Raw genomic sequence first — 24,645 nt, forward strand, 5'->3', positions numbered from 1 at the left:
GCGGCTCCACGTCGGCACCAGCTGCGGGGCAAGATGGAGGCGCTGATTTTGGTAGGATCCGGAGGGGCAGCGGAGGTGCTGCGGTGTCCAGAAGGGCTGAGAGTCAGGGGTGCAGCCCGACTGAGATGGGGGGAAAGGGAGTTCCGGGTAATCCTCGGGGATTGAAGGTTCTGCCGGTCCCTGGAATAAGTGTGTGGCCTAGTGCAGGAGCTAAAGCCTCGGTTTAGAGTAGGAAGCCCTGCCGCAGAGAGAGGATAGAGTTGGTGGAAAGTTGAAGGGAACACATGGAGTCCTTAGAATACATAGGATTATAAGCCTACTGGATTGGAGTCCTTCAGGTTACCCCTTATTTTTATCATTGTGGATGATATCCTGATTTGAATTTCCTCAAACCTCCAAACTCGCCCCAAATTGTAAGAACAGAATACAGGTGTTTTGTCATCACAGGCGCTTCCTGATGGTTTTCAGAGTTTGACTCTCTCCTTTGATAATACTCTGTCATATTCCTGCAAAAAATTGTTTTCTCTTTACTTCGGTTTCCTGTTAATTTCAATTGTATAGGTTTGTCATGGTAAAGAATCAGTATTCCGTTAAAGTTCTGGAATGCCTAATAGAGTTAGTATGAATTGTGGAATGTTTTTCCAGACTCCTTATTCTGTTCTCCTTTTCCCTCTCCATTTAGACTTTAGGAATTCTTATTGTAGGATCTAGGATGCTCATTTCTCCCCCTTTGGTTACAAGAGAAGGGTGGTGGCCAACGAGGTGTATTAATTCTCTTGTCCATATGATCCTTTTTTGCTTGTTCAAACAAAATACTTATTACACCTTCTTTAGCGCTGGACCAGAGCATTTCTCTCAGAAGTGCCTGTTTTGTAATTTGGAGAAGTGTGTGTGTGGTGTAGGAATTTAGCTCCCAGCCTCCTTCCTTAAGCGAATTGAGTCCTAGGCCTCTTTTCAAAGGTTTCTTGTCTTTTATTTTCCTTCAGATCTTATGTGTGTACACATCCAGATCTTCATCAGGTAAAAGAGACTAACAGGTTTTAATTACCCTTTCAAACTGTCAAAGATAGAGATAATTTCTCCTCATAATATGGGTTGGTCAAGTCTAGGTAAAAAGCTTAAAATCTGAGTAGTTTTAATATTTTCTATATCAGGCAGTTAACAAGTATTCTTAATTAAGTAGCAGACTAGGATATATTTTAGGGAATTGCTTTCTTTGGAAGTTTTAGACTGTTCCCTTATGTTTGTAAGGGAGACTGCTTAGAGATAAAGGAATGAGGAAGATGATACTTGCAGAGCCCTTTTAACAATGGGTCTGTGTGTAGTGGTGAGTTGGGAGAGTTATATGTGAAAGTCTCTCTCACATTTTCTTTTCTCTTAGTTTTCTTGTCTTTGCTTCCTCAGTGAAGTCTACTTCAGCCTGCGTCTTCTTCCTTATTCCTTCACTTTATGCCTAAGATGCTGCATTCACAGATCCCTGCTAACTTGGTCAGATACCCCTGAACTTTGCTTTAAAAGCCACACTGATGCTTTGTCATGAGGAACCTATGTAATGGGGTTAGGGACAACCAAGGTCCCTAACCAAGGTATGGGGAAAAGGGCTTGTTCAAGGACATACAGTGTAAAAACTGTGATTAGATTTTGATTTCTTCATTCTTCCAGACCACGTCTCTCTCTGATGTTGCTGTAGGTTCTCTCATCATGGGCTTTCCACCTCTTTAATATTCAAAATTATCCTTTCAACCATCAGTTATATGTTGAGGACAAAGTACCAACAGGTATCAATTCTTGTGCTGGTCTCCAGAGTTCTTGGGATATTAAACTAGTATCCTCCTTCATCTTTGTAAACTCTTTTCAAAATTTTTTTTTCCTTTTTGCAATTTTGATTTATTTTGGGCCCCAATTAAGAATCTGTATCCCTTTCCCTTCATTCCAACCTTTTTCATCTGGAGTTTCATGAGAGAAATAAATCCTAAGGCATTCGTTGTATGTAATGAATCAACTTCTCTGTATCCACAGTGGCACTAGTTTTGTACCATCCTTGGGAGAAGTCAGAAAATAGTAATTTAAATAATTTTCTATATTCAGTGGTTCAGGAACCTTAGCTGAGAATCAGGGGATATTTCCTAAATTTCTATTTCTTTTCTTGCTGCCCACACATACTGGCCCACAAAATTTAGCTCCATCTGATTCACGATCACCTTTCTTCACTGCTCCTTGTTGTCTCATCCCCTCTTCTGTCTACTCAGCAATATCTCCTGATTCTTAGGTCTCTAATCTTCATTATGAAGAGCATGAGGAATCCCTGGATCTCACCTTACATCTCTACTGAGCTAAAGAGTTCATTGTGCCTGGATAGTGTTTAACAAGCCACTCCTTAGAGAGGCAGATTCCTTCTAAAGTTCGTTTAGGCTTCCTTTTTTTCCTTGTTTGGCTGGACTTTGGGGGCAACATGATTAAAGTATATTTTTCTATCCTCACCTCTGCAAGGCACACAGCTACAGGATGTTGAGAAAAAGGAAAGGGTAAGCTAAAGGGGATCAAGAGGGGGTCAAGAAGAACCGTGGATCAAAGTTTGCATGGGTTATGAAATTTGTAAATAACAATAGGTTCCCTTCATTTAAGTACCTTATAATGGGTCACGTTTCTTTCTTGAATTATGTAATCCAGGCCTAGCTTTCAAACGGATTCATCTCTTTCTCAGGTCTCTTTGTAGTCTCTAAAGAAAGAAACCTTTTTGTCTCTTGCATTCCCAGTGCTTAAAAATAATGCTCTCAACCTTCATCTTTCGACTCAGCTTCCTCTCTGCTGCTCTTTCTGCTAGTTCTCCCTTTTTGAGTTGTGAATGGAGAGGGATCTCTGCAGGTCACTATTCTCCGTTAATAACCTATGGAATCTTAAAGATAATGACTTATCCCCTTCCTCCTTTCCTCCTTTACTTTTTTCTCCTCAAAGCTGAATTATTCTAGCAGTCTAGATCCCTAAATCTTTCTCCATAGGTTTCATTTTTTCAAATCCTCTATGGATTCACCTTCTGAGTGCTGCTCCACTGCTTTACAGACTAGTCTTCTAATTCTGTCCTTTTTCTCCCCTTAATAGTTTATCCTGCAACAATGACCAAATCCTGAATTCTAAGCCTCACTTGAAATGAAAATAAGGCCATCCAAAGTGCATGAGGGTATGAGTATATATGGAGGAAGAAACTATGCAGAATACATCAATGACTCTTAAAGGCTGATTTGGCTCCATGGCCTTCGCTTCCTGAATCATCTTAATGGGGCTTTTGTTAAATTCCTTTGGCACTAACAGTAGAGGTACTTGGCCTAAATGCCCCCTCCCCCTGCTCTGGGCAAAGGTATCAATTACATTAAGCCCCCAAAGCACTCCCATCTCGTTCCTGGCAGTCCCCTGTGCCCCTCTCCCAGCTGCGTCCTTGCTGGTGTCTGGCCCCTCCATTTCGTTAGGAGAAGCAATCTCCTCTTTCCTGCGCTGTGGAGATATATTTCTCAGCTAGGGCGTGAGCAGTGCCAGCACTGCCCCCGGTGAGGTCCCTGGCAGCCATAAAAATTTTTATTGTGATTATGTTGGTGTCGGGGTGTCCATCTGGGTTATTGCACACCTAGTTTAATTGATTGAAGTTTAATTTATTGACACTTCAAATTAAATGATCAGAATAAACTGTGCTGTTACTCTGGCCGGCTTGTTTTAATGGTTGATTGCTGGAAGCAGACCTCGGCTTGAACTAAAACCCCCAAAGAGCAATTGACGCTGCTTCTAACTCTCCCCATGTCTTGCCCTCCAAGAAGACCTTGTTATAGATTTCCGACATATTTATATATATTTTTTCCCTCTCCTTCACAGTGGTGGGAAAGAGTTGGTCCCTGGCAAGATATAAATTATATCAAAGGTCTAGGGGAACTGTCACATGGCCAAAAGAGGAGGAGGGGGCCTCCACGTGAAGAAAACCAAACCCTTGAGAAGCCAGGTCTGCCCTGGGAGGCAGAGGATGAGTGCAGTTACCCAGATACTGAGGGAGCCTAGTGGCAGGTTTAGGGTCTTTTTCATCTGGATACTTGCTACTGTTTTTTATTTCACTCCATTGAGGGGACTTGGTTAGAGTCAGGATATCGACAAGAAAACAAGTTGTGGAAAGGGGAACTAGAGAAGGCAAATAAAAGATGGAAGAGGAATAAAGAATCATACCTACCTACTGACTTGTGCTGAAATAATTAGGAAGAGGGAAGACAGAGTGCCCACGGGGCAGCTGATGAAGATGGATTGGGAGGCTGAGTCCACGCACATTATAAGATGCCCGTACTGGCAAGCGCCCTCTCACATTCTGCCTTCCCTGTTTCTGGGCTGAACAGGTTTTCTCTCATATCGGATTATTAGAGGGATCTCTCCTAGTCTTGGATTCCCTAGCCTATGTCATCTCTGGTAGTATTTGACCACCCCCATCTCTTCAGGAGGCCCTTTCTGTTGGTATAACTTAAGTTATATATATGCTGCAGATGAAGCCTGTTTCGTTTGGCTTTTTTATTTTCTCACTATCAGTGCAGATATCCCCGTGCACAGCCAATTGGCTTGTATAACTCTGACACCCAATTTTCTCTAAGCACTTTTTCTATTGTGTAGTTTTAGCGGGAGACTGAAACCAGAGAAGAGAGCAGTTCTTCCTCAGGGTTGATTTGGGGACATAAATAGACTGAAAATAACATAGAGGCTGTCAATTCAGTCTTTCAAAGACTGGCTTCTTGTTTTCAGGAGTAGATGTTGGGAGGGCAGAGGGATAAATCATGATACAAATCATGACCAAGGATGCATCAGAAATGGATCTAGCTCCATTTGATTTTTTCCTTTTCTGAGTGATATTTAAGTGGGGACTCCCGGATTAAACTGGGAAGGCAGGAAGTTCTAATGTTGTTCTCAGGCTTCAGGTGTGGAGTACAGTCTAATACATCTCTCTTCCCGGCAATGCTGTTTTGCCCCTCATTTGTGATTCTGCACTTCCATGATAGTTGAAGAATTAGGAGCCTGGTGTGGTGGCTCACGTCTTTAATTCCAGCACTTTGGGAAGCCAAGGTGGAAGGATTGTTTGAGGCCAGGAATTTGAGAGACCAGCCGGGGCAATGTAGCAAGACCCTGTCTCTAGGCCGGGCGCGGTGGCTCACGCCTGTAATCCTAGCACTCTGGGAGGCCGAGGTGGGCGGATCGTTTGAGCTCAGGAGTTCGAGACCAGCCTGAGCAAGAGCGAGACCCCATCTCTACTAAAAATAGAAAGAAATTATATGGACAGCTAAAAATATATATAGAAAAAATTAGCCGGGCATGGTGGTGCATGCCTGTAGTCCCAGCTACTCGGGAGGCTGAGACAGGAGGATCGCTCAAGCTCAGGAGTTTGAGGTTGCTGTGAGCTAGGCTGACGCCACGGCACTCACTCTAGCCTGGGCAACAGAGTGAGACTCTGTCTCAAAAAAAAAAAAAAAAAAAAAAAAAAGACCCTGTGTCTAAAATAAGTTTAGAAATTGGCTGGGCATGGTGTGGCCTGTGATTCCAGCTACTTGGGAGGCTAAGGCAGGAGGATCACTTGAGCCCAGGAGTTCAAGGCTGCAGTGAGCTATGATGGCACCATTGCACTCCAGACCGGGCAACAGAGTGAGACCCCCCCACACACACAAAAAAAAATAATTAATTGATTTTAAAAAAAAGAAAGAAAAAAGAATTAGGGGCTGTGTGACCCCTGGGCAACAAATTCTGCAGCAGACAGACTTTCTGAATTTTAAGAAAGGACCTGAGACTTTGCATTTTTGAAGAACATGGGGTTTGGTTATCTTTGTCCTGCCCATTTCACAGTCACTAAATTCATCCATTAAAAGCTGGAAGGGTGTGGTGCTGACCTTTACTCACCCTGTTGGTTTTGGTTTCTCAATCATATTTATTAATTTATGAATGCCACACACACATTTATTGAAGTCATTACTACGTGCCAGGCAGAGGAGAGGGGTGATTTACAAAAGTATCACTCATTTCCCCCTTTTTTCCTCCCCCCTCCACACCATATTATTATCTTCAGAGAGAATCTCATTTAATTCTAAACCTGAGTCTATGAATCCTTGAAATCATAAAAATTTGTGCATTTTACTGGGAACAAGGTCCATAGATTTCATCATGTCATCAAAGAGGTCTCCTGTAACTCAGAAAAGGTATTACCCTTAACTGATCTAGGTCAAGCCTCATTTCTCCTATGAAGAAGCTGAAAAAGGGAGAACTTGAATTAACGGCTGATCCAGATATAAGGGTTGTGGGAGTTTCAAGACATTTTCTCCTGTACTGTTAGAACTCTTGGTGACTGTGCTTTCCATGCTTTGTATCTGTGTCAGGTAGGAAGATTCTTTTTAGGTGTCTCTTTCTGCCATCAGTTCTTCCTAATACACGTGTTCAGTTTCCTCTTTATAAACAATATTTGGTCTCATGTCAGCTGAGTAATGTTTTCTGCTACCTGTGGCTCTTATTTTTTTCTGAGCTGTGCTTCTTGAATCTAATCTGGTATGTGAAAACTGCTCTTCCCTGTCCAAGCCCTTAGCTAATTCTTTTCATCTGAAGTCCATAGGTTTGTGGCTGGCAAATTGGAGCCCTTAACCCCAGAGGAGCTTTTAATTTTAAAAAAGTTGGCACAGAGTCAGAGAGCAAAATACCTGCTGAGCCACGTGGAGCTGGAAATGGTATCTAGGAATTTCTCCTTCTAGTTTTTACTGTCTTGGTTTTACTTTATAAATAGGATGAGAGAAGAGCATCTTGTTACAGTTTCTAATTGGTCAAGACCTATTGCCAAGTCAGAGTACCCCCTTTTGGTATGGCTCTAAAGATTTATTTTTAATTAGGGGATGAAGAACTTTCCAGGAATCTCAGCCAGATTCTTACTTGTGATCTTTCAGCTCTGTGGATAGCATCCTCTAAATCCATGAAGGCTCCTTTTTTTTTTTTCTCCCCTAAATGAATCAGATAATTAATCTAGCTCTTAAATATACTGTCTACCTGCTCCAGACACTCTTGCCTCAAACTTTTGGTGGCTTATCAAGATTTTATCCCAGTGTTCTCTTACTGTACACATTGTGAATAGACTTAATTCAGTGGTTTTTCAGAGCCCATCTCTACTAGTTTGTCATTTATTTATTTATTTATTTATATACACACCGTGGAATACTATCTACTAGTTTGTCTTATAAGACACACAAATAGACCTTTTATCCAGAGCTTCCTTTTTAAGTATTTTTGCTAATGACTGCAATCCTGAGGAAGCTGCAGGTCACCCAGAAGACCCACAGGGGGCAGCACTAGGAATGACTCTCTGCCTCCAGTCTTCTATGTGCTGGGGAGGTGGTTCTGGGAAATGTTGATGTTTTTCATCAGGCTTCAGAAGCCTCTGATATCAAAGACTCATTTTCAGCAGCCTGGTTGCTTATTCGGTAGTGTTTTCCTTGTCCTGAGGAGAGCATTCTAGTTTTCTTGATAATAAAAGCATACATGAAAATCTATCTAAGCCACCCAACCTCCCACAAACCAATCTGTCTATACATCATTTCCAGGCACCATTAGCATTTGAGGTGAAGTTCTGTTATACACTCAGGCTGTGGCTCTCTGAAAGTCAGTGCATCACAGAACTTTGTCTCAAAAGCTTTCTAGCAGCTACCCATTTTGGGAGTGGGAGAGAAGAATAGACCTTTTAAATCCTTTGAATATGGCCCTAAGCTTATAGGATCTTTCTCGACAATCAGCATTTAATGTGTTACAAGGTCAAGCCTTGTCCATTGTCCAGGAAACCCATTTCTCAGTACCTGGGAGTTATTTATAAACTTGCCCTTTGCAAAAACTTAAAGTGAAATCACATTATCAGTAATGGCTTCTGGGGCCTTTAAACTGGCTGGTTTTATGGCATGAGGAGAATTCCTAGCCCTCCCCAGGTAGGGCCCCAGGCTGAAGTGGAACCAGCTGCAGTCAGGAGGTGGCAGGAGAAGTAAAGGAGAAGCTACTGGCTCTAGCTGTAGCAGAGTGGAGAATTAAAGCAGCATTTAAACTCTTGCCTAAATTCTCAGCTTTATTTAGTGTGGTTCTTCCTTTGGAAGTAAATGAGCAGCGTTTTCTGTAATGCCTTCTTTCCCCTTTCAGAGCTCTGACAAGTCAAATCTGGTCTTTCTCCTTGCCTTCCTTAGCCTGTCTTTTATTCTTCCCAGGAAGATCTAGTATTTCTATTTTGGAGGATTCTTTGATAACATCTTCTATGAAGCCAGTGAAAAAAGCCAGGAGCAGAACCCAGGGATGTCTTTCTCTCCTTGCCAGTGTGGCTGTTTTAGGCATTCATACCCTGTTGGCCACAAAGGACATTGTCTGACTCTCCCAGTTGGCTGGTGGCCATTAGGGCTTTTCATTTCTTTGGGTTCTAGGGATGCCAGACTCTATGACTGCAAGAACTACTTTCCTATGCCAGAGTAATGCCCAGTTTACACTAATGGGCAGCTCTCTAAGATTGCTGTGAATGTGGATAGAGGAACAAGCCAACAATTTCTAGGGGAAAAGTTGGGGGAAAAATGATTTCTTCTAAATTTCCTTCCCTTTGGACTTCTCTTCTTCCATTAAGGAAACTCATTCCCATTGATGTCTCCCTTTTGGTAAATTGAAGACCCAAGTTACTATAGAACTGAGCATGCTTAATGGGAAGGTCTGTCTGTGAGGAATTAGGAGTTGGGAGAGCTGCTTCTATTTGTGACTTCTAGATTAGACTGTAGAGGACTTCCCTCTACTAGACAGCAAAGTTCTTTAGTTTGAGAGGAGTTCCTCATGCCTTGTTTATTCCAGAGTGCAATGTTTATAGGATGGGTATCCCTTAGGAGTATTTATCAGAGGAGAGATAAGATTGGTAGTAATATCACTCAAAATGGCCACACCAGAAAATCCATTTAATGCATTTACATGTGGAAGTCTAATTATAAAAAGTCCCCCTAGATGCTTACTGCATCAAGAAAATTTTACTTTGTTCTCAAATTTCCTTTATTCTCTCAATTCAACAAATATTGAGAGTTTAGTATATATCAGGCATTTTTCTGGACAGGTGGGATAAATCAGTGAACAAAACATAAAAATTACAGTCCTCAAGAATTCAAATGGTGGGGAAAGTGCTCCTTTTACTCCCATTCTTAATCCTCCTCCCCTCCCTCAGCTAGGTTGGTTCTTTGCATGAAATGATAAACCTGGAGCCTCATGAAACAATTTACCTTTGTAGAGGCTGCAGTTTCTGGATCCCTGGCACTGATTCTTTCCTCCTCACTCTTGAATCTTTGTTAAACACATGCTTTTGTGTTTGGCCCCTGTCAGGACTGTGGGTTTCCTAAGGAAGGCCAGGAAAGAGGTAGCAAAGGCAACAACCTTGTCTCATAGCACAAGGGATATCAATGGTAAGTAATGTTGATTAGAAAGTCAAGGAATAGGCTGGGCATGGTGGCTCATGCCTGTAATCCCAGCACTTTGTGAGGCCCAGGAGGGAGGGCTACTTGAGGCCAGGAGTTCAAGACCATCCTGGACAACAACATAGAGACCTCCTCTCCTCTTTAGCTAGGCATGGTGGCACATGCCTGTAGTCCCAGCTACTGGGGAGGCTGAGGCAGGTGGGATTCTGTGAGCCCAGGAGTTCAACGTTGCAGTGAGCTATGACCACACCACTGTATTCCAGCCTGGGCAACAGAGTGAGACTCTGTTAAAAAAAAAAAAAGTCAGGGAATGTGAAGCTGCAAACACCTTCCATACCCGTATCAATGTCTCCTCTCCCTTCCAGTTTTTCCTTTCCTGCTGGTTTTCTAGAAATTGCAGTGATAGAGGAGAGAGCACACCAGACCACCACAGCTTTAGCAAAGTGATATGCTTGCAGTTGAAAAAGGGAGTTAAGTGTAACCATTAAGACTGAGGCTGTGATTCCTTTTCAAGAGCCAATATCCTCAATTTGATTCTTTTTTTTTTTTTTTTTGAGACAGAGTCTTGCTCTGTTACCCTGGGTAGGCTGCAGTGGCATCATCGTAGCTCACTGCAACCTCAAACTCCTGGGCTCAAGCCATCCTCTTGCCTCAGCCTCCCAAGTGTTAGGATTACAGGCATAATTCAGGTTAGTTTATGTCCTAGGAAGTTAAGGGATAGTGATTAGTGTATAATGGAGGAATTGGAGATCATAGGAGAGGTTTTGGAAGATGGCTGTCTTACTAGGCTGCATTCAGGACTGGGTGTACTCCGTACACTCATTTCCCTCTGCTCAGTGTGTGGGTGGTTTAGAGAAGGCTTGCTTTATGCCTCTGCATTGCTACTGCATTGGGACTGCAGAAACTTCCAAGTATACTAGGGCATTCAACCCTATTTTCAAATGGCCTTGTGCAGTGCCTATTAATTAATCTGATCACATTCCATACCCACCTGTGCATGGGAGACCAAGGAAGGAGGTTAATTTGGAAAATAACTGTATGTAATAACAGCATGACCTATCTTGATTAAGCTCCCTGTGAATCAGAGAAATTGTTTCTCTGATGCTGCTTTGCAGTCTTTTGTTGAAATGCTCTCTCCTTCAATTCAGTTTACTTAGCACTTGATCACTCTCAATGGGAAATGTCAAAATCTAACCATGTTGGGGTAGGGGACATATAGAGGCACCTCTGTATGCTTTGCAGCCCAGTGGGATGAAAGGAAGGTATCTGGTTTGCCAGTGGTGGTGGGATCCTTCAGGACTGAAGGTATGTTCATATCTCTTTAGGAACCCTCCCTGTATACTGTCAAAGCCATCCTGATTCTGGACAATGATGGAGATCGACTTTTTGCCAAGGTGAGATTCCCTTTGAAATTAGTTTAGGAGCAGGACAAAGACTTATTCTGAGATTTGAATCTTGGAACTGATCCTATTAATTCATATTCCTTGATAGTATAATTTTGAGAATTTTTCCATCTTGCCTTGACTACTCCAGATAAAACCTAAGTTTTCTTCTGTCTTTTAGTTGCCCTGCTTGCCTACTTGCTGTCCTCAGACTTTGACCTCCTTTTTTAAAATCAGCATTAGGATAGGAAAAAGCTTTGGAACCTTGGTTCCTAACAAAGCAGTATCTAGACATTACAGGGAGCCTGCCCATGTCTGTCACTCCTGTCCCCTTCCCTTCTACCTTGTCAACCTGCCTGGATATTTCCAGGTTATTCTCTTGCAGTTACAGGGTTCCAATCCTAGGTCTACAAGTTATCATCAAGCTTGTTTCTCAGGGTGATGTTTCCAACTTTGGATCTATTGAAAGAGAGCGGAAAGGACAGCACTCTCCTTTCCCTCCGTATTCTCCCCCTCCTGTAGAAATTTCTTCTGTCCCTGGTGTATTAACTCTGGGCGAGCATAGCATAAATCAATCAGCAGGTAGAGATTAGTTTAGAATTCACCAGCTGTTCCTTCCTGTAATTGGATGTAACTATGCAGGACACCTTTTGAAACAGTTATCCAGTTACTAAATGCCAGACCTGTCATAGGTCTTCAGCTGACTGCGACGGATTAGCCCCTAAAGAGCAGAGCGATTTAGCAGCCAGCATCTCCGCCCCCTTGCCAGGGAGAGCCTGAGAGTGGGCTAAGTGATGTGCTAGGTTGCCTCCTGCTTCTTGTAGTTTGCAGAAAAGAAAGCTGAGGTATAAGAGACGATAGGGCAGGGTTTGCCTTTCTTTGGAGGAGGTTTTTGCAGTCTTTCCCCATTCCTCAGCTTCATACAATGAGGAAGGGTCTAAAGGAAGTGTTCTCTGCTTCTAGTGTTTTGAGTATTCTCTGGCACTGCTCCGTGACATGGGGCAGCTCCTAGGAAGCACTTGATGAGAATGGTCTTAGGAGCACTCTTCTAGAACGCAGACAGGAGCAGAGCCTTGGTATAGGGCTGTGGGCCTCTCCCCTCAGATAGTCTTAGAAATGTGAGGTGGGATTGCTTACAGCAGGGTCTTTAATTTTTATTTTTTAATTTGATTATTCACTGCCCATTCCCTCCCTCTGTAGTCCTTCCTTCTCCATGTCAATATTTCTCCCTTGCCTCATGCCTTGAAGGAGAGAAATCTAAGATCCCAGTGTAAAACATAGTCACTAATCATTCTGGGCTTCCAGCTCTAATGACCCAACCCTGTCTGCTTTCCCTCTGACCAGTACTATGATGACACCTACCCCAGTGTCAAGGAGCAAAAGGCATTTGAGAAGAACATTTTCAACAAGACCCATCGGACTGACAGTAGGTCATTTTCCTTTCACTACTCCCTGTGTTGAGAGGGGAACCATGTGGTGGGAAGGGGGTGGCTGCAGGACTTTGCAGAAAGGATAAAATGACTCTCCCTCCTTTTTCTCTTTTTTTCCTCCTCCCCTCATATAATAAACTCTTCAGAAATGTAATGGGGAGGTGAGTGTACCTCACGCGGGAATACCGTGCTGGAAGGTTGGCTGTTAGCTACCTGTCTAGTCCCTGGATTTATGAGCCTCACTTGACAAATTTAACTGCAGCTCTGCTTATTGTACCGCATCCATTAGGGCAGGTAAATGGAAGTCTGTAAAGGTGACCGCTCTGCATTTTCACCTCCGAAGGATCGACTAGTATCCTGTCTCATATACAAGGAGGGAAATAAGTGTAGTGGGCAGGAGGAGGGGAGGGGGTGCTTAGAGGAGAAGATACATTTAGACTCCCCCAAGTTCATACTTTTCTTTTCCTGCTGCCACCCAAAAGAACAGATCAACTTCATTAGGTTATTACAATCTGCCTTACCTCAGCCCAAAACAGCTGGATACCAGGAGTTCATGGTAACTCCTTCTATCCTACATCCTTATTTCAGACCACCCACTGTTTCCACCTTTTTTTTTTTTTCCTCCCCACCAGGTGAAATTGCTCTCTTGGAAGGCCTGACAGTGGTATACAAAAGCAGTATTGATCTCTATTTCTATGTGATTGGCAGCTCCTATGAAAATGAGGTGAGAATCCCCATTCCTCTTTGCTATGTCTGATTCTACTTCCTAAACCACTGGCAGTACATAGCCACTGGTTTGGGGGCCTGGTAGAGCCACATTCTCTGCTTTAACAAACATGGGCCAGCAAATGAATCAGCCTAGAAAGGAAGTTTTCTCAGATCTATCTTTTATCTCTGTGTAGTAAACTCCATATATACATTAATACCCTTCCCCAGATAGTATAGTGTTTTTTAAGATAGATTTCTAAGGCGTGGTCAAGGTTGCGGGGTGGGAGGGGGAATACTTGCTCCTGCTATGAAGGGTCCATACCTGAGTTTGGGTCAGTTAGCCAACACCCTGGGGTCATGTTGAAGCCATAATTCTGAATGGGTCACTTGAGAAGACTTGGGTATAGTTCTAACTTGCTTCCTATATGCAGGAAAAGCTATTTGCCTCAGGTAGCAACTTCTAGGAGAGTAAATAAGTAAAAATAAGCCCCCAGGTAATTTGAGGCAGAAGTAAAAGTTTGAGAGAATCAACTCTTACTGAGCTCCTATTATTGCTATAAGTGCTTTGTAAAATACATTTGTTTGTTTGTTTTAAGAGACAGGTGGGGAGAGAGTGTCTCAGGGTGGGGGTGGGGGGTGTCTGGCTGTGTTGTGCAGGCTTGTCTCTAACTACCTAACTACACCTCAGCCTCCCAAGTAGCTGGAATTACTGGCATCTGCCTGGCTTAAAATACATTGTTATTTCAACCTTGCACATTGCAAGGTTGCAATTCTATGAATTGTAGAAGAACATTAGTGCTTTTGTTTTACAGATGAGGAAACCAAACCATGAAGAACCATATAAAATTACTTGTATTTGACCATTGTAAAACTACAAAAGTGGCAGTTTCATGTGGTTCAATCTAATAACTTTCTCAGGGTCACACATGTAGAAAATGGCTCAGCTGGGATTCAAGCCCAGATCTGTCTGACTCAAAAGCCCAAGCTCTTTCCACTAACTCTGCAGCCTTCCTCTGACCTCAGTTATTGCTTGGTTAATGATTTCTCTGCCTAAGACATCAGATAACACATATACAGTTGGTAAAGACATGTAGAGGACTATGACAGCAAAGTTCTGTTTGAACTTTTGGCTAAAAGAGATGTCAAATTGTAGGATCATATAGCAGAATTTATTTCTGTGAGAAATCACAGGTCCTCTTCCTGTGTGCTCTCACTTCCACCTTATGTTTTTTGTCCTTTGTGAAAGCCTGTGTCTTTTGAGGCTTAATGAATTAAAGGGTTTTGTTTTTAGATAGAGCTTTCAGGGCATTGAACCTTATCCTTCTGTCTCCCAACAGCTGATGCTTATGGCTGTTCTGAACTGCCTCTTCGACTCACTGAGCCAAATGCTGAGGTGAGCAGGCCATTCTTGACATCGGTTTGGGAGAGAAAGTAACTATTCTTCAGGCCCAGGGATTTGTGGGGGATTGGCAGAGGCTCCAGGAAGTTGATTTAGTTTAAGAAGTTGGGCCTATTATTTCAGAGTAATTCGCACTGATGGGGAGGACTGGATAGAGAGCATGTCCTTCCCATATACATCTCTTACGAAGGAAGGGGATTAGGAGGGAGCAGAATCTTCACCTCCATGTCTACTCTTGCAATCCCCTGTGGCTCTGTCAAAGTTCTAAGCACCCTCAAGGTGCTTTCCTGGGCTTCATTCTTTACATTAGAAGTAGGGAAAGGGCAAGCAGAAAAAGTGTCCCAGATGAAGCATTGGTACCTTGAGAATGAAAGCAGCACTCGAAATTTCCAGTTTTAGCCCTGAGTTGTTCCTTTTTATAGAATAGAGCAATGTGCCATTTGCCCTCTTCCCTTTCCACCTCCCCCCTGGCCCTCTGGTCTCCATGTAGATGGGCAATCGAAGAAATACAAGATACTTTTCTTGAAAACACCCAGGGCTCTGAATTTCATTCCCCCAGCAGCTCCCAAGTGAACCCAGTACAGACAGCCATCCGGAGCAGAACAGCAGGCGCTCTCAGGCCTGCAAAATCAGCAGGGCAAATGGCTCAGATTTCCTCAGGAAGAGGATAATTTATTTCTTAGCCAGGTGAATGAATAGACTTCATTTCGGGTAATCTAGTGAAAGAGTCAAACTGACGGATGTGACAGGCCACATGCACCAACCACCGGATCTGAGGCTGGTGTATGCAGACCCTGACCGTTCCCAGCCCCCTTGTTGAGCTTCTTTTTAGGGCCTGAGCAGAGCTGGTAAGGGAGGAGGAGGAGGGGAGCAGAAACATGCTTTGGAGGTTTATCAGAGCTTGAGTGCAAACAGGGTTTGCATTCAACCCCTTCCCACTTCCTACAATCTCCAGATTGAGTCTTTGCTCTGTTTATTTCCTTTTTCCACCCACTGATGTCAGTGTTTATGAGCAATATCATGAGCAGCAGCATCATGGCAGGTAGGAAAGAAATAATAGCTGTGGAGAAAAACCCTTGAATAGTCAGAATTGACTATTTTTTGAATTTCCAGAAATCTCTGATCCTTACTCAGCAGACAAGAGTAGGAAGGGGTTTAGAGTGGATTAGCTAAAAAGTTCTTCACCTTATTTACTTCTTTGTCTGTGTGGTTGGTGGAGACATTTATTGGTCTAGTTTAGGATCCCTGATTCAGACAATGTCCTGGGATTCCTGTCACACACAGGCTGGTTTTTCTTTTCTCTTGGGGATGCAGGAAAAATGTAGAAAAGCGAGCTCTACTGGAGAACATGGAGGGTCTCTTCTTGGCTGTGGATGAAATCGTAGATGGAGGGTGAGTTCTCTGACCTCCCTGGATCTGGGGTGAGGGGGGGTGGGGTAAACTGCCCCTGTCTTAAGTCAAGCAGGCTGAGTGGCCAGAGGTCCTGTCCCCACAGTAAGTTGGTCTTTCAGGACAGAGTGAAGAATGATCTCTTCTTTGTCTTTGTAGAGTGATCCTAGAGAGCGATCCCCAGCAAGTGGTACACCGGGTGGCATTAAGGGTAAGCAAGAATGTGTTCCCTTGCATCCCCTCTTCTATTCACAAATAACCCTCCGGAGCCAGACCTGCTGAATGTGTCAAGGGCTTATAGAATATATACAATCTTCTCTTTTCCTTTCAAATACATACAGCCTTCTCCTTCCCTTCCTTTCTCATTGTCCCAAAGAAGGGAAGCAGAAGGAACTTATTTCTGCCCCTAACGTGGTGCCTAGCATCATCTCATACAATCTTTGCACAAAGTGGACATTTAATACATATTGAATGAATGATGAAATAAAACAGACTGTAATATGCATGGTTCTGAAACTATAAAGGAACTTGAAGTTGGCTTATTCCCTTCTTTGGGGATGGATCCAGTCATGTGAGGCAGAGGAGCGCCTTTCTTGTCTTTTAAAATCTTATGTAACTGAGGATAATACCTCTCCATCAGAAAGTACTTATTTGCTAGAACCTCAGTCCTCTTTGGTGTTAGTGATATCAGAAAGGGGCCTCTGGCCGGGCACAGTGGCTCACGCCTATAATCCTAGCACTCTGGGAGGCCGAGGCGGGCGGATCACTTGAGCTCAGGAGTTTGAGACCAGCTTGAGCAAGAGTGGAGACCCCGTCTCTACTAAAAAAATAGAAAGAAATGATCTGGACAACTAAAAATATATAGAAAAAATTAGCCGGGCATGGTGGCGCATGCCTATAGTCCCAGCTACTCGGGAGGCTGATGCAGGAGGATCGCTTGAGTCCGGGGGAGTTTGAGGTTGCTGTGAGCTAGGCTAACGCCACGGCACTCTAGCCTGGGCAACAGAGCAAGACTCTGTCTCAAAAAAAAAAAAAAAAAAAGAAAGGGGCCCCCTGAGTTAACCATAGAAGTCTGTGAGTCTGCTGGGGAGATAATGGTAAGTTGCAGAGAGAGCCCACTAGCAAATTGTGGGGGTGCAGAGACGTCTGAGCAAAGCAAACCTTTCCATTCACAGAATGTCCTGGCTCTGACCTCCACAGAGTGAAGGCTGACAGTGCCGGGTAATGGGAAATCTTCTCCCTTAACTGCAGTGGGCTCCATTTGCATAGTTTAATCTTCTCCTCTAACATATGTCTCTATGTGGCAAGAGAGAGGGCCCCCCCAACTCCCCCTTTCTCTTCTCAGGCTGCTGTTGCAGCAGTTTATTTCTTCAAATTAACATGCTGTCGTTACCCATCAGGCCTTGCGGGATCTGTTAAACTACCCCTGGCTCCCCCTCATCCTTTCCCTAGCAATATTGATATTCAGGGAAGGTCTTCTCTGACTAGGGAATCGGGTCCCCCAACCCCAAGTTGAGAGAGTTCAGCATCAGATAGCCTGATGATTACTTGGAATGGAGTAAATCTTTTAAGAAGTCCTCCTGCCTTAAAATGGAGGATGGATGAAATGACTCTTTTTTGGGTCCCTCTGGCCCATGGTCCCTCTGGCCCATGGTCCCTCTGGCCAGGTAAAATTGTGGCTGTACTAATCTCTAAAAGGGACTGAGAAGTTTAGCAAATCTGCACTTTGCTTCAGTTTAAAGGATCACCTTTTTCTTCTCTACTACCAGACTCCAATCAGGGCTTACGCTAGCTTTCTCCCACACTAAATGCTTGTCTCTCTGTGCCACAGGGTGAAGATGTCCCCCTCACGGAGCAGACTGTGTCTCAGGTATGACTTTCTCCCTTCTTCCTTTCTAGATGGATTGGGTCACTAAAGAGGCTAGAATAGCATTCCACCTCTTCCTGCGAGGTCTGAATCAGACAAGAGGACTGAAGACACATCTTCGATCCCTCTTATTCCTGAGAACTGGGACTCATATAGCCAAACACTCCCTAGCCCCACTCCCAACTCCCCTCCTGGTTTCTTGTGAGCAGTGGCTGTCAGCTTTGCTCTGTACCCTTCAAACCCTCCCTGCCTGATGCCTCATTCAGTGATTTATTCCTCAGCAGAGGCTTGCCTTAAGCAGATGGTCTGTGTGCATGTGGGTACACACTCTCTCTCTTTCTCTTATTATTCAAATGAGGGCTAAGCTGGAAATGCATATTCCAGAATATGCAGCTTTTGCAGATCCATCTTGCTACCTTGACTGCAGATAGATTGTCTACCTGATGTAGGGGGGGAAGGGAGGGCTTCTCTTTTCTACCCACGTGGAATTTTTGCCAAGAAGTCCATCTGGATGTGGTAACCACCCTCTGCCTTTTTAACATGTCTAGTAACCCCCAGTTTTTTTCTTTCCTCCCAGGTATACCTCTTCTCTCTTCAGCCCCCCAGTAGATTTGAATTTTTTTGGAATTTCCCAAACTGAAAATCCTCTAGGGCCTTAGAGAGCTTCTTCCCATTCCTCTACCCTTGAGGATTTTCTATTCCCCATTCTTCTAAGGAAAGGGAAGGCAAGTGAGGGGAAGGAGATCCCCAACCCCCATCCCCACCGTGGCCCCTCAGCAAGCCTCCCTCAATGCTGCCGTTGTCTCTGCAGGTGCTGCAGTCAGCCAAAGAACAGATCAAGTGGTCACTCCTTCGGTGAAGACCTCACTGTTCCTGGCTCCTCAACCGCCTAAAAGAGAAGCCACGTCTGCTGTGAATTCTCATCCAGTCCCCCAACTGATACTCTCAGGGCCATCTTAGGGATCATAGGGGATCCTTAAATCTCCATCCTGTCTGTGGTGGTCCCCTCCCAACCCCTAAACCCCCTACACACTTCCCATTCCTTCTCACTCTTTGCAGTACTGGGAGTAAAGCTCCCAGGAGGCTTGGATACAGGGCAGGGGAAGCACCCTCTTCCTATCTAGGCTGGATCATGCTCCCATGCTCTCCTACCCCCTTATTTTCTCCTTGACTTCTGTGCTCTTTGCTATAGCTACACTTCAGATCAAAGCAGGAGAAAGAATGTGCTGAGTGTTTTCCTCCCTTTGCCTTTGCCCAGCCATCATCCCAAGAGCCCATATGTCCAGCAAGGGGAGGGAGAGAGAATTCTTTTTTATAGAATGAGTGGGGGTGGGGATGAATAGGGATGTATCCAGTGTCAGCCGCAGCCCCACTTACGGGCCTCAGCATTTTCTCCTATTCCTTCTTACTGACCTGTCTTCCACCTTGGAAAAGAGATTGGGAATAGCTCATAGGGAGGGGACAGAGTGGGAGAAACAGTGATTTAAATTTTATTGGATAGACTTTATAAAATTCATTCCTCTATCCTGATCCTGGCAAATAGCTTCAAAACTGCTGTGGTGAGTGCCCATCTCTTGGTCGGCTACCTCATGGGATCTTTGCATGGTTCGTCCTCTCTGTGTCCCGGAGCAAAGCCAGTCCCTGGGACTAAAACTCCATTTTAATCTTGGGAAGAAGAGTTTCTGCTCAGTACTGGAGAAAGTGGAATTTATGACTCGGGGCCTCTAGGCTCTGTTGGTTCCCTCGGCTCCCCCACATGCATTTACTCCTTTGCCTTGGGTCTGCAATCTGCTGCTTAACCCTGTCCTCTCTCTGCCTCAACCTTACATCCAAGTAGTGGGTCTGGGCTGTACCCCCTAGGTTGCTGAGAGTGCCGCCTTTCTTCATAAAACCTTTGGGATTCGATTTCCCCAGGAAGATGGAGAATGGAATACCCACTCTTGTGTCTAATCTTTCCCCTGGACCCAAAACTTCCTCCCCACAAAAATGTCTTAACCTTCCTGAGATTTAAGCATTCTGCCCCACCCACTAACTGCCAGTTCTTCAACACTGAAGTGGGGTAGACAACTGGGCATACTTAAGGGGGCATCTTTGTGTAAGAGATGTATGGAGCCAGGAGATAGCCACCCTCCTATACTGCTCTGTGCAAAGAGGAATAAAACAGATTTCTTTTTCCAAACTGCCTTTGTGTGGTGTTTCTTTTCCTCTTCCCCTCTTTTTGGCAGCTACCCCTATTCCTCTAGCCGCCCCCCTCACTCCCCATCTTATAATATTTCTTCCCTGCTACCTCAGAGACTCCCCAGCAATCCCCCCCATCCCTAATTTACGGGGCTGTTTGCCTCCTTGGCATCTCTCCGTCCCCTCGCCTGGAAATTGGCGCCAGGGGTGGGGTGGGGATGGTATTTTCTCAGTGGGAGTCCCAGGGAACCGAGTTCTTCCCCCACCACCCCCAAAGCCAGCTGCCTGGGCTCCCGCCTCAGCCATTAGTAACCGGGAGACGCGCACCTGCGTGGGGGCTCTCCTCCAGCCCCTGCTCCCTTCCTGCACCTCCCACTCCTGCTCTGAAACGGCGCTGAGCGGGTTATTTATCGGAGCCAGTGCTGCTCCAGAAGGTCAGGACGGTGGTGTAAATAACCTCTTCTCGCCATTTCCCCGTCCCTCCAGAGCCTGCTCCCCTCCCCCTCCTCCACCTTTATTCGCACAAATGAATGTGGCTGGGCTGGCGCAGAGCCTGGCCCTGCATCTTAATGGGGCGGTGAGCTCACAAGATGGATTTAGCTGGGGGTTTTATGGTTGCCGCGGCGACAAGAGAATGCTTTGGTTTTCTTTCCCCCTTCTTCTGCAGGATTTTAAGGAGGAGGGAGTGTGGGGAGCCTCCTCTCCACTGCAATTTGAAGGGTCTCCTTCTCAGTCACCTCTACTGCTCATAAAATGGGCCTGCAATTCCAGGATTAAGTAAGAGAGACCAAATTAGTATCTCAGATGGGAAAGGATGAGGGAAGGAAGGTAACAGGAATGGGGATGAACCTCTCTAGCATCAGGACATGAAACTCGGAATCCTCCAGTCTTGCCTGCTATTCTATGAAAACCTGACAATTAAGCTCACCACCTATAGGGCACCTGTGCCTGGGATCTCCCTCAGCTGGTAGAAAAGAAAAATGCCTGGGTGTACGGCCTCTGTCTGCAGTCCTGTATTGGAAGTTGGGGTGCAGGAGGTTGGATGAGGGCTGAGTACCTCTTTTGTCTTTGCTTGTCGGAGCTGGGGAAAAGCAGTGCCCAGCTTTACCACCCTGATCTTCCTACTCATCACGCAGCACTGATGAGTGCCAGAGCCGGGGGTTAGTGATCGGTGACCGTGTGGAGAGTGGAGATCTATTCAGCTCTCAAACTTGGAATCCTCAGCTTCAGTTTCCCCAGCCTGGCCTGGTTTGAACTTCTCCTGCCTGCTCTTTCCCCCAGGAATGGAACTTTGGTGCCCTGTCCTACCCAGTCCTCTGGCCAGCAATTTTCTTTTGGGACTATGGGCAAACCCATCGCTAGCACCGACTGAAACAGAGACTGGGGAGCAGGGTCTGGTTATCTCCCTCTCTTGGTCTCTTTCTGTCTGATTGTGAGCCTCTTTCTGTTTGTGAGCTTTTCCCTCTGTCCCAGGGGACCCTGGGAGGCCCCTCCTCTCCTCTCCCCCCTTTCCTCCCCTTTGGCTGGGAAAGTGACTACAGCCTGAACGGTGCCAGACACCTGCCTGCCAGATGTGGCGATTCCCCATTCCCCCCCAATGTCTATCCTTTCCCCACCCCACTGAGCTCAGGCAGAGGGAGCCCCCCCACAGGGTGATTTACTGCAGCAGCCTCTCTTCCTCAAGTGCCCCTCAGGCTGCTCTCCCTCCCCCTGGTGCCCAGGCCTCCTCTTTTCCCACCATGTCCTGCAGTCGCCTTCCTGATACAGCCTCCTCCCACTCCCACTCCAAGGTGCTGGGCTGTGTAAGCCCCAGCTCCGGGACTGGAGGACGAACGCATGGGGCAAGGGTGATTGGCCTGTGTTTCACCCATGGGAGAGTACATCAGCAACAGGGCTGAGGACTGTGGCAGCCAGCACTGATGTCATTCTCACTGGGGAACAAGGGAGGTGACAGGGGAGGAGGAGGTGAATGGGGAGGGAACCAGCACTCCAAGACTGTCTGCAGAGGAGAAAAGAGGTCTCTGAGAACTTCCTAGGCAAGCGAGAGAGTCCAGAATTGCGGCTGCCTGGCGGACATCGCATCTTTGTTTCTCTGGCGGGGTCTCCAGACCTTGTCTCTGGATCTGTGTCTCAATATGACTCAGTAGATTCCCCTCAGCTCCTCCCTTCATACTGACCCAATACACATACTTAGAGGGAACCTAAGTCCTTACCCCTCTCTCTTTAGTGTCTGCTCCTCTGTCTTTTCTTGATCCATCTCTTCCCTCCCATTTCACCGCTCCTCCCTTAGTTGTGCTTCTCTCTCTGCTCACCTCCTGGCCTCTCCCTGCCCCACTTCCATACCATAAGCATAGCCCAGTAGGATTCCCAGACCTCCCACCAAAGCAGGGACTCAGAGCCCCTTTCTTCCTTCCCATTCCTCCTTGCAACCTGACTACCAAAGGTCCCCCCTAGGCCAGAACAGGGTTCTGGGGTGAGACTGAGGTAGGAGGATGGCTAGGCTGAAGAGTAGCAGAGATAGGACAGATGGAGAGGCCAAGAAAGTAGGGGAGGGGGAAGAGGGGGACAAGAAGATGGAAAGAGAAACACAAAGAGAGAGAAAAGGTGATCACTGAGAGACAAAGAGGCAGAGGCTGAGAGTTCGTAGAAAGCGAGAATAACAAACCAGGACAGTGAGAGACAGAAAGAAAGCAAGGCTGAGCAGAGGAAAAGAATGCAGAGATGGAGGCAGGAAAGTCACAGCAAGAGAGGGCCACCAGGGAGGGACCAGGCTGGCTCTCCTGGGCTCCCTCATGGTGAAGGGTCATAAATCCTGTGTGTGTATGCGCATGTGCACGCGGCACACGTGTGTAGGGGTCTGCGGTGGGGATACAATGATTCCCACAATATTATTTTCCCATTTCTTTCAGCCGCCTTTTTCCTTGAGGCACCCCATACAAACCCCGTATCTCCCAGTATTCCTGATGCTCCAGGGGCCACTCTGAAGGTATTTCCACATCTCAAGAATCCTGGCTTTCTCACTTGGAATGCAGGCCTGCTGGAATGTCCAGGATCTGTAGAATCCAGAGGCCCCATCCCCTCACTGCCCACCCCCCCATGCCTGCCCACCAGCTGCTCCTGTCCATCTTCTCCTCCCACTCTCCTTGTATCTCCTCCACACTGACCCCTCCCCCAGCCCTGACCCCCAGCCCGCCTGGGGCCTGGGTCAGAGGGGAGACAAAGACAAGATTTATCACCAGTATTGAGAAGCAGCCAGAGACCAGAGCTGCGGGCAATGGCTGACCTCCCTGGGATGGGAGGGAGCACCAGGCCGGATACTGGGAGGCTGGAAGCCTGGGTTCTAGTGGCTCCTACTCACAACCCCCAACTTTTCCCACTCCAGCCTTGCTCTCTCCCTTGTCTCCAAAGACTTAGAAAACAGAGATGAGGATGACCCTGAGGTGATGGAAGAGATGAGATTGATGCCTTAGGGTTATTCTCTTATGGATACCGAGGAGGACTCAGAAACCAGGGCAATCAGGCACCAATTATTTCCAGGACTAGGAAGGAGTTCAGGTCTAATACTGCAACAGATGAGATGCAGAGGGTTTTCCCTCTAATATAGAGAGGGACTTCCCAAGAACAGGCCCTGATTGACAGTAGGGAGGGAAATAGGGGTGTTTATGGGTCCTGAAAGATGGGAGACAGTCTCACCTGAAAGCAAAGAAAGAAATGAATTTGCCAAGGGTTAATTCTAGCTGTAGCCCCTCTGAGACAGCCTTCCTCCCTGAGATCCCCAACTCCCTCTGGAGAGGTATAAGGAGCAGTTGGACCCTGCCTTTACAGTAAATAGGCTACTGGCCTGAAATCGTCTCTACTCAGCAGACAGGGTGTGTGCTTAAGGAGAGGGAACGGTATGATCCAGGAGTTTCTGAGAAACCAGACTGTATATCTTTCAGTGGACAGCTCCTGCAGTGTCCCTAGCTGCCCGTGGAGGCCCACCACCAGCCCCTCCAGAATCTCAGTGTGTCAGGGGCCTTCATAAACCCAACTCGGGAAGCTCTCGTGCCCCTTTCCAGCCCCTGGCACCCAACATCCTGCCTCCTGCCTTCACCCTACTGTCCTGAGAGAAGGCTGCTAAAGTTAACTCCAAGTGAGAAGAAGGTGGAAGAAAGAGAAACTGAGGGAACTGGGAGATTCCAGTCTCCCAGTCTCTCACCACAATCCCACCAACCCATTCCCACCTGGGTCTGGTGAAGGAAAATTTCTTTCACTCTTCTCTCCTGGAAACTGAAAACCATTCTCTCAATTTCTGATGGAAAGCCCCAAACTGTAAATTTTAGTGGGAAGGGGTCAGGGATTGGGAGGAGGGATTGGGAGAGGACAAAAGAATTGGGGGGTGGGGTGGGCACACTGTGTAAGGAAGAAACAGGAAAAGGGAGAAGAGAGCATGTCTTTTTTCCTCACTCCCCCTTCCCCCAATTGAGGAGGCAGATTTACAACCTTGGTTTGGGGGGGGTGGGTGAGCATAAGGAAGACAGATCTGCAGTTCTGCCCTCTGAGTGTCTGGGTACTTAGCTTTAACTCCCCCATTAGCATCAATCCCCATCTTGCTGCCCATCCGTCTTCTGACATCAGCTCCTTCCCCTCTCTGTAGCCCAGGCTTTCTGACCCTAAGTGGCTCTTAAAGGGCCAGTCTAGACCCTCTCTCCCTGTCATCCCCGCTCCAGGCAGCAGTCTGGTGTGTGTACGCATGTCCCCTGTAGCCAGCCCTGTTAAGGCCATAGTGGATGAAGGGAATGGTGTGGGGGGATGGGAGGGAATGGTGTGGGGGGATGGGAGGGTGGGTGAC

General features: G+C 46.1%; 1 protein-coding gene across 3 annotated transcripts; it reads left to right on the plus strand.

The window, feature by feature from the left end:
* Window positions 1-18,531, plus strand: COPZ1 (COPI coat complex subunit zeta 1). 3 transcript variants are annotated; one of them, XM_069491871.1, is made up of 9 exons: window positions 1-51; window positions 10,787-10,855; window positions 12,188-12,269; window positions 12,906-12,997; window positions 14,319-14,374; window positions 15,695-15,772; window positions 15,929-15,980; window positions 17,601-17,639; window positions 18,448-18,531. In XM_069491871.1, exons 1-9 carry the CDS (start codon window positions 34-36, stop codon window positions 18,493-18,495), a joined length of 534 nt encoding a protein of 177 aa, XP_069347972.1. In that variant the 5' UTR covers window positions 1-33; the 3' UTR covers window positions 18,496-18,531. The 3 variants fall into 3 exon arrangements, with proteins under 3 accessions (XP_069347972.1, XP_069347973.1, XP_069347975.1); XM_069491872.1 differs by lacking the exon at window positions 17,601-17,639 and having other exon boundaries at window positions 15,929-15,968; XM_069491874.1 differs by lacking the exon at window positions 10,787-10,855.
* The last annotated feature ends 6,114 nt before the right edge of the window (window positions 18,532-24,645 follow it).

This window comes from Eulemur rufifrons, chromosome 16 (genome assembly GCF_041146395.1).
Source record: "Eulemur rufifrons isolate Redbay chromosome 16, OSU_ERuf_1, whole genome shotgun sequence".
NCBI lineage: Eukaryota > Metazoa > Chordata > Mammalia > Primates > Lemuridae > Eulemur > Eulemur rufifrons.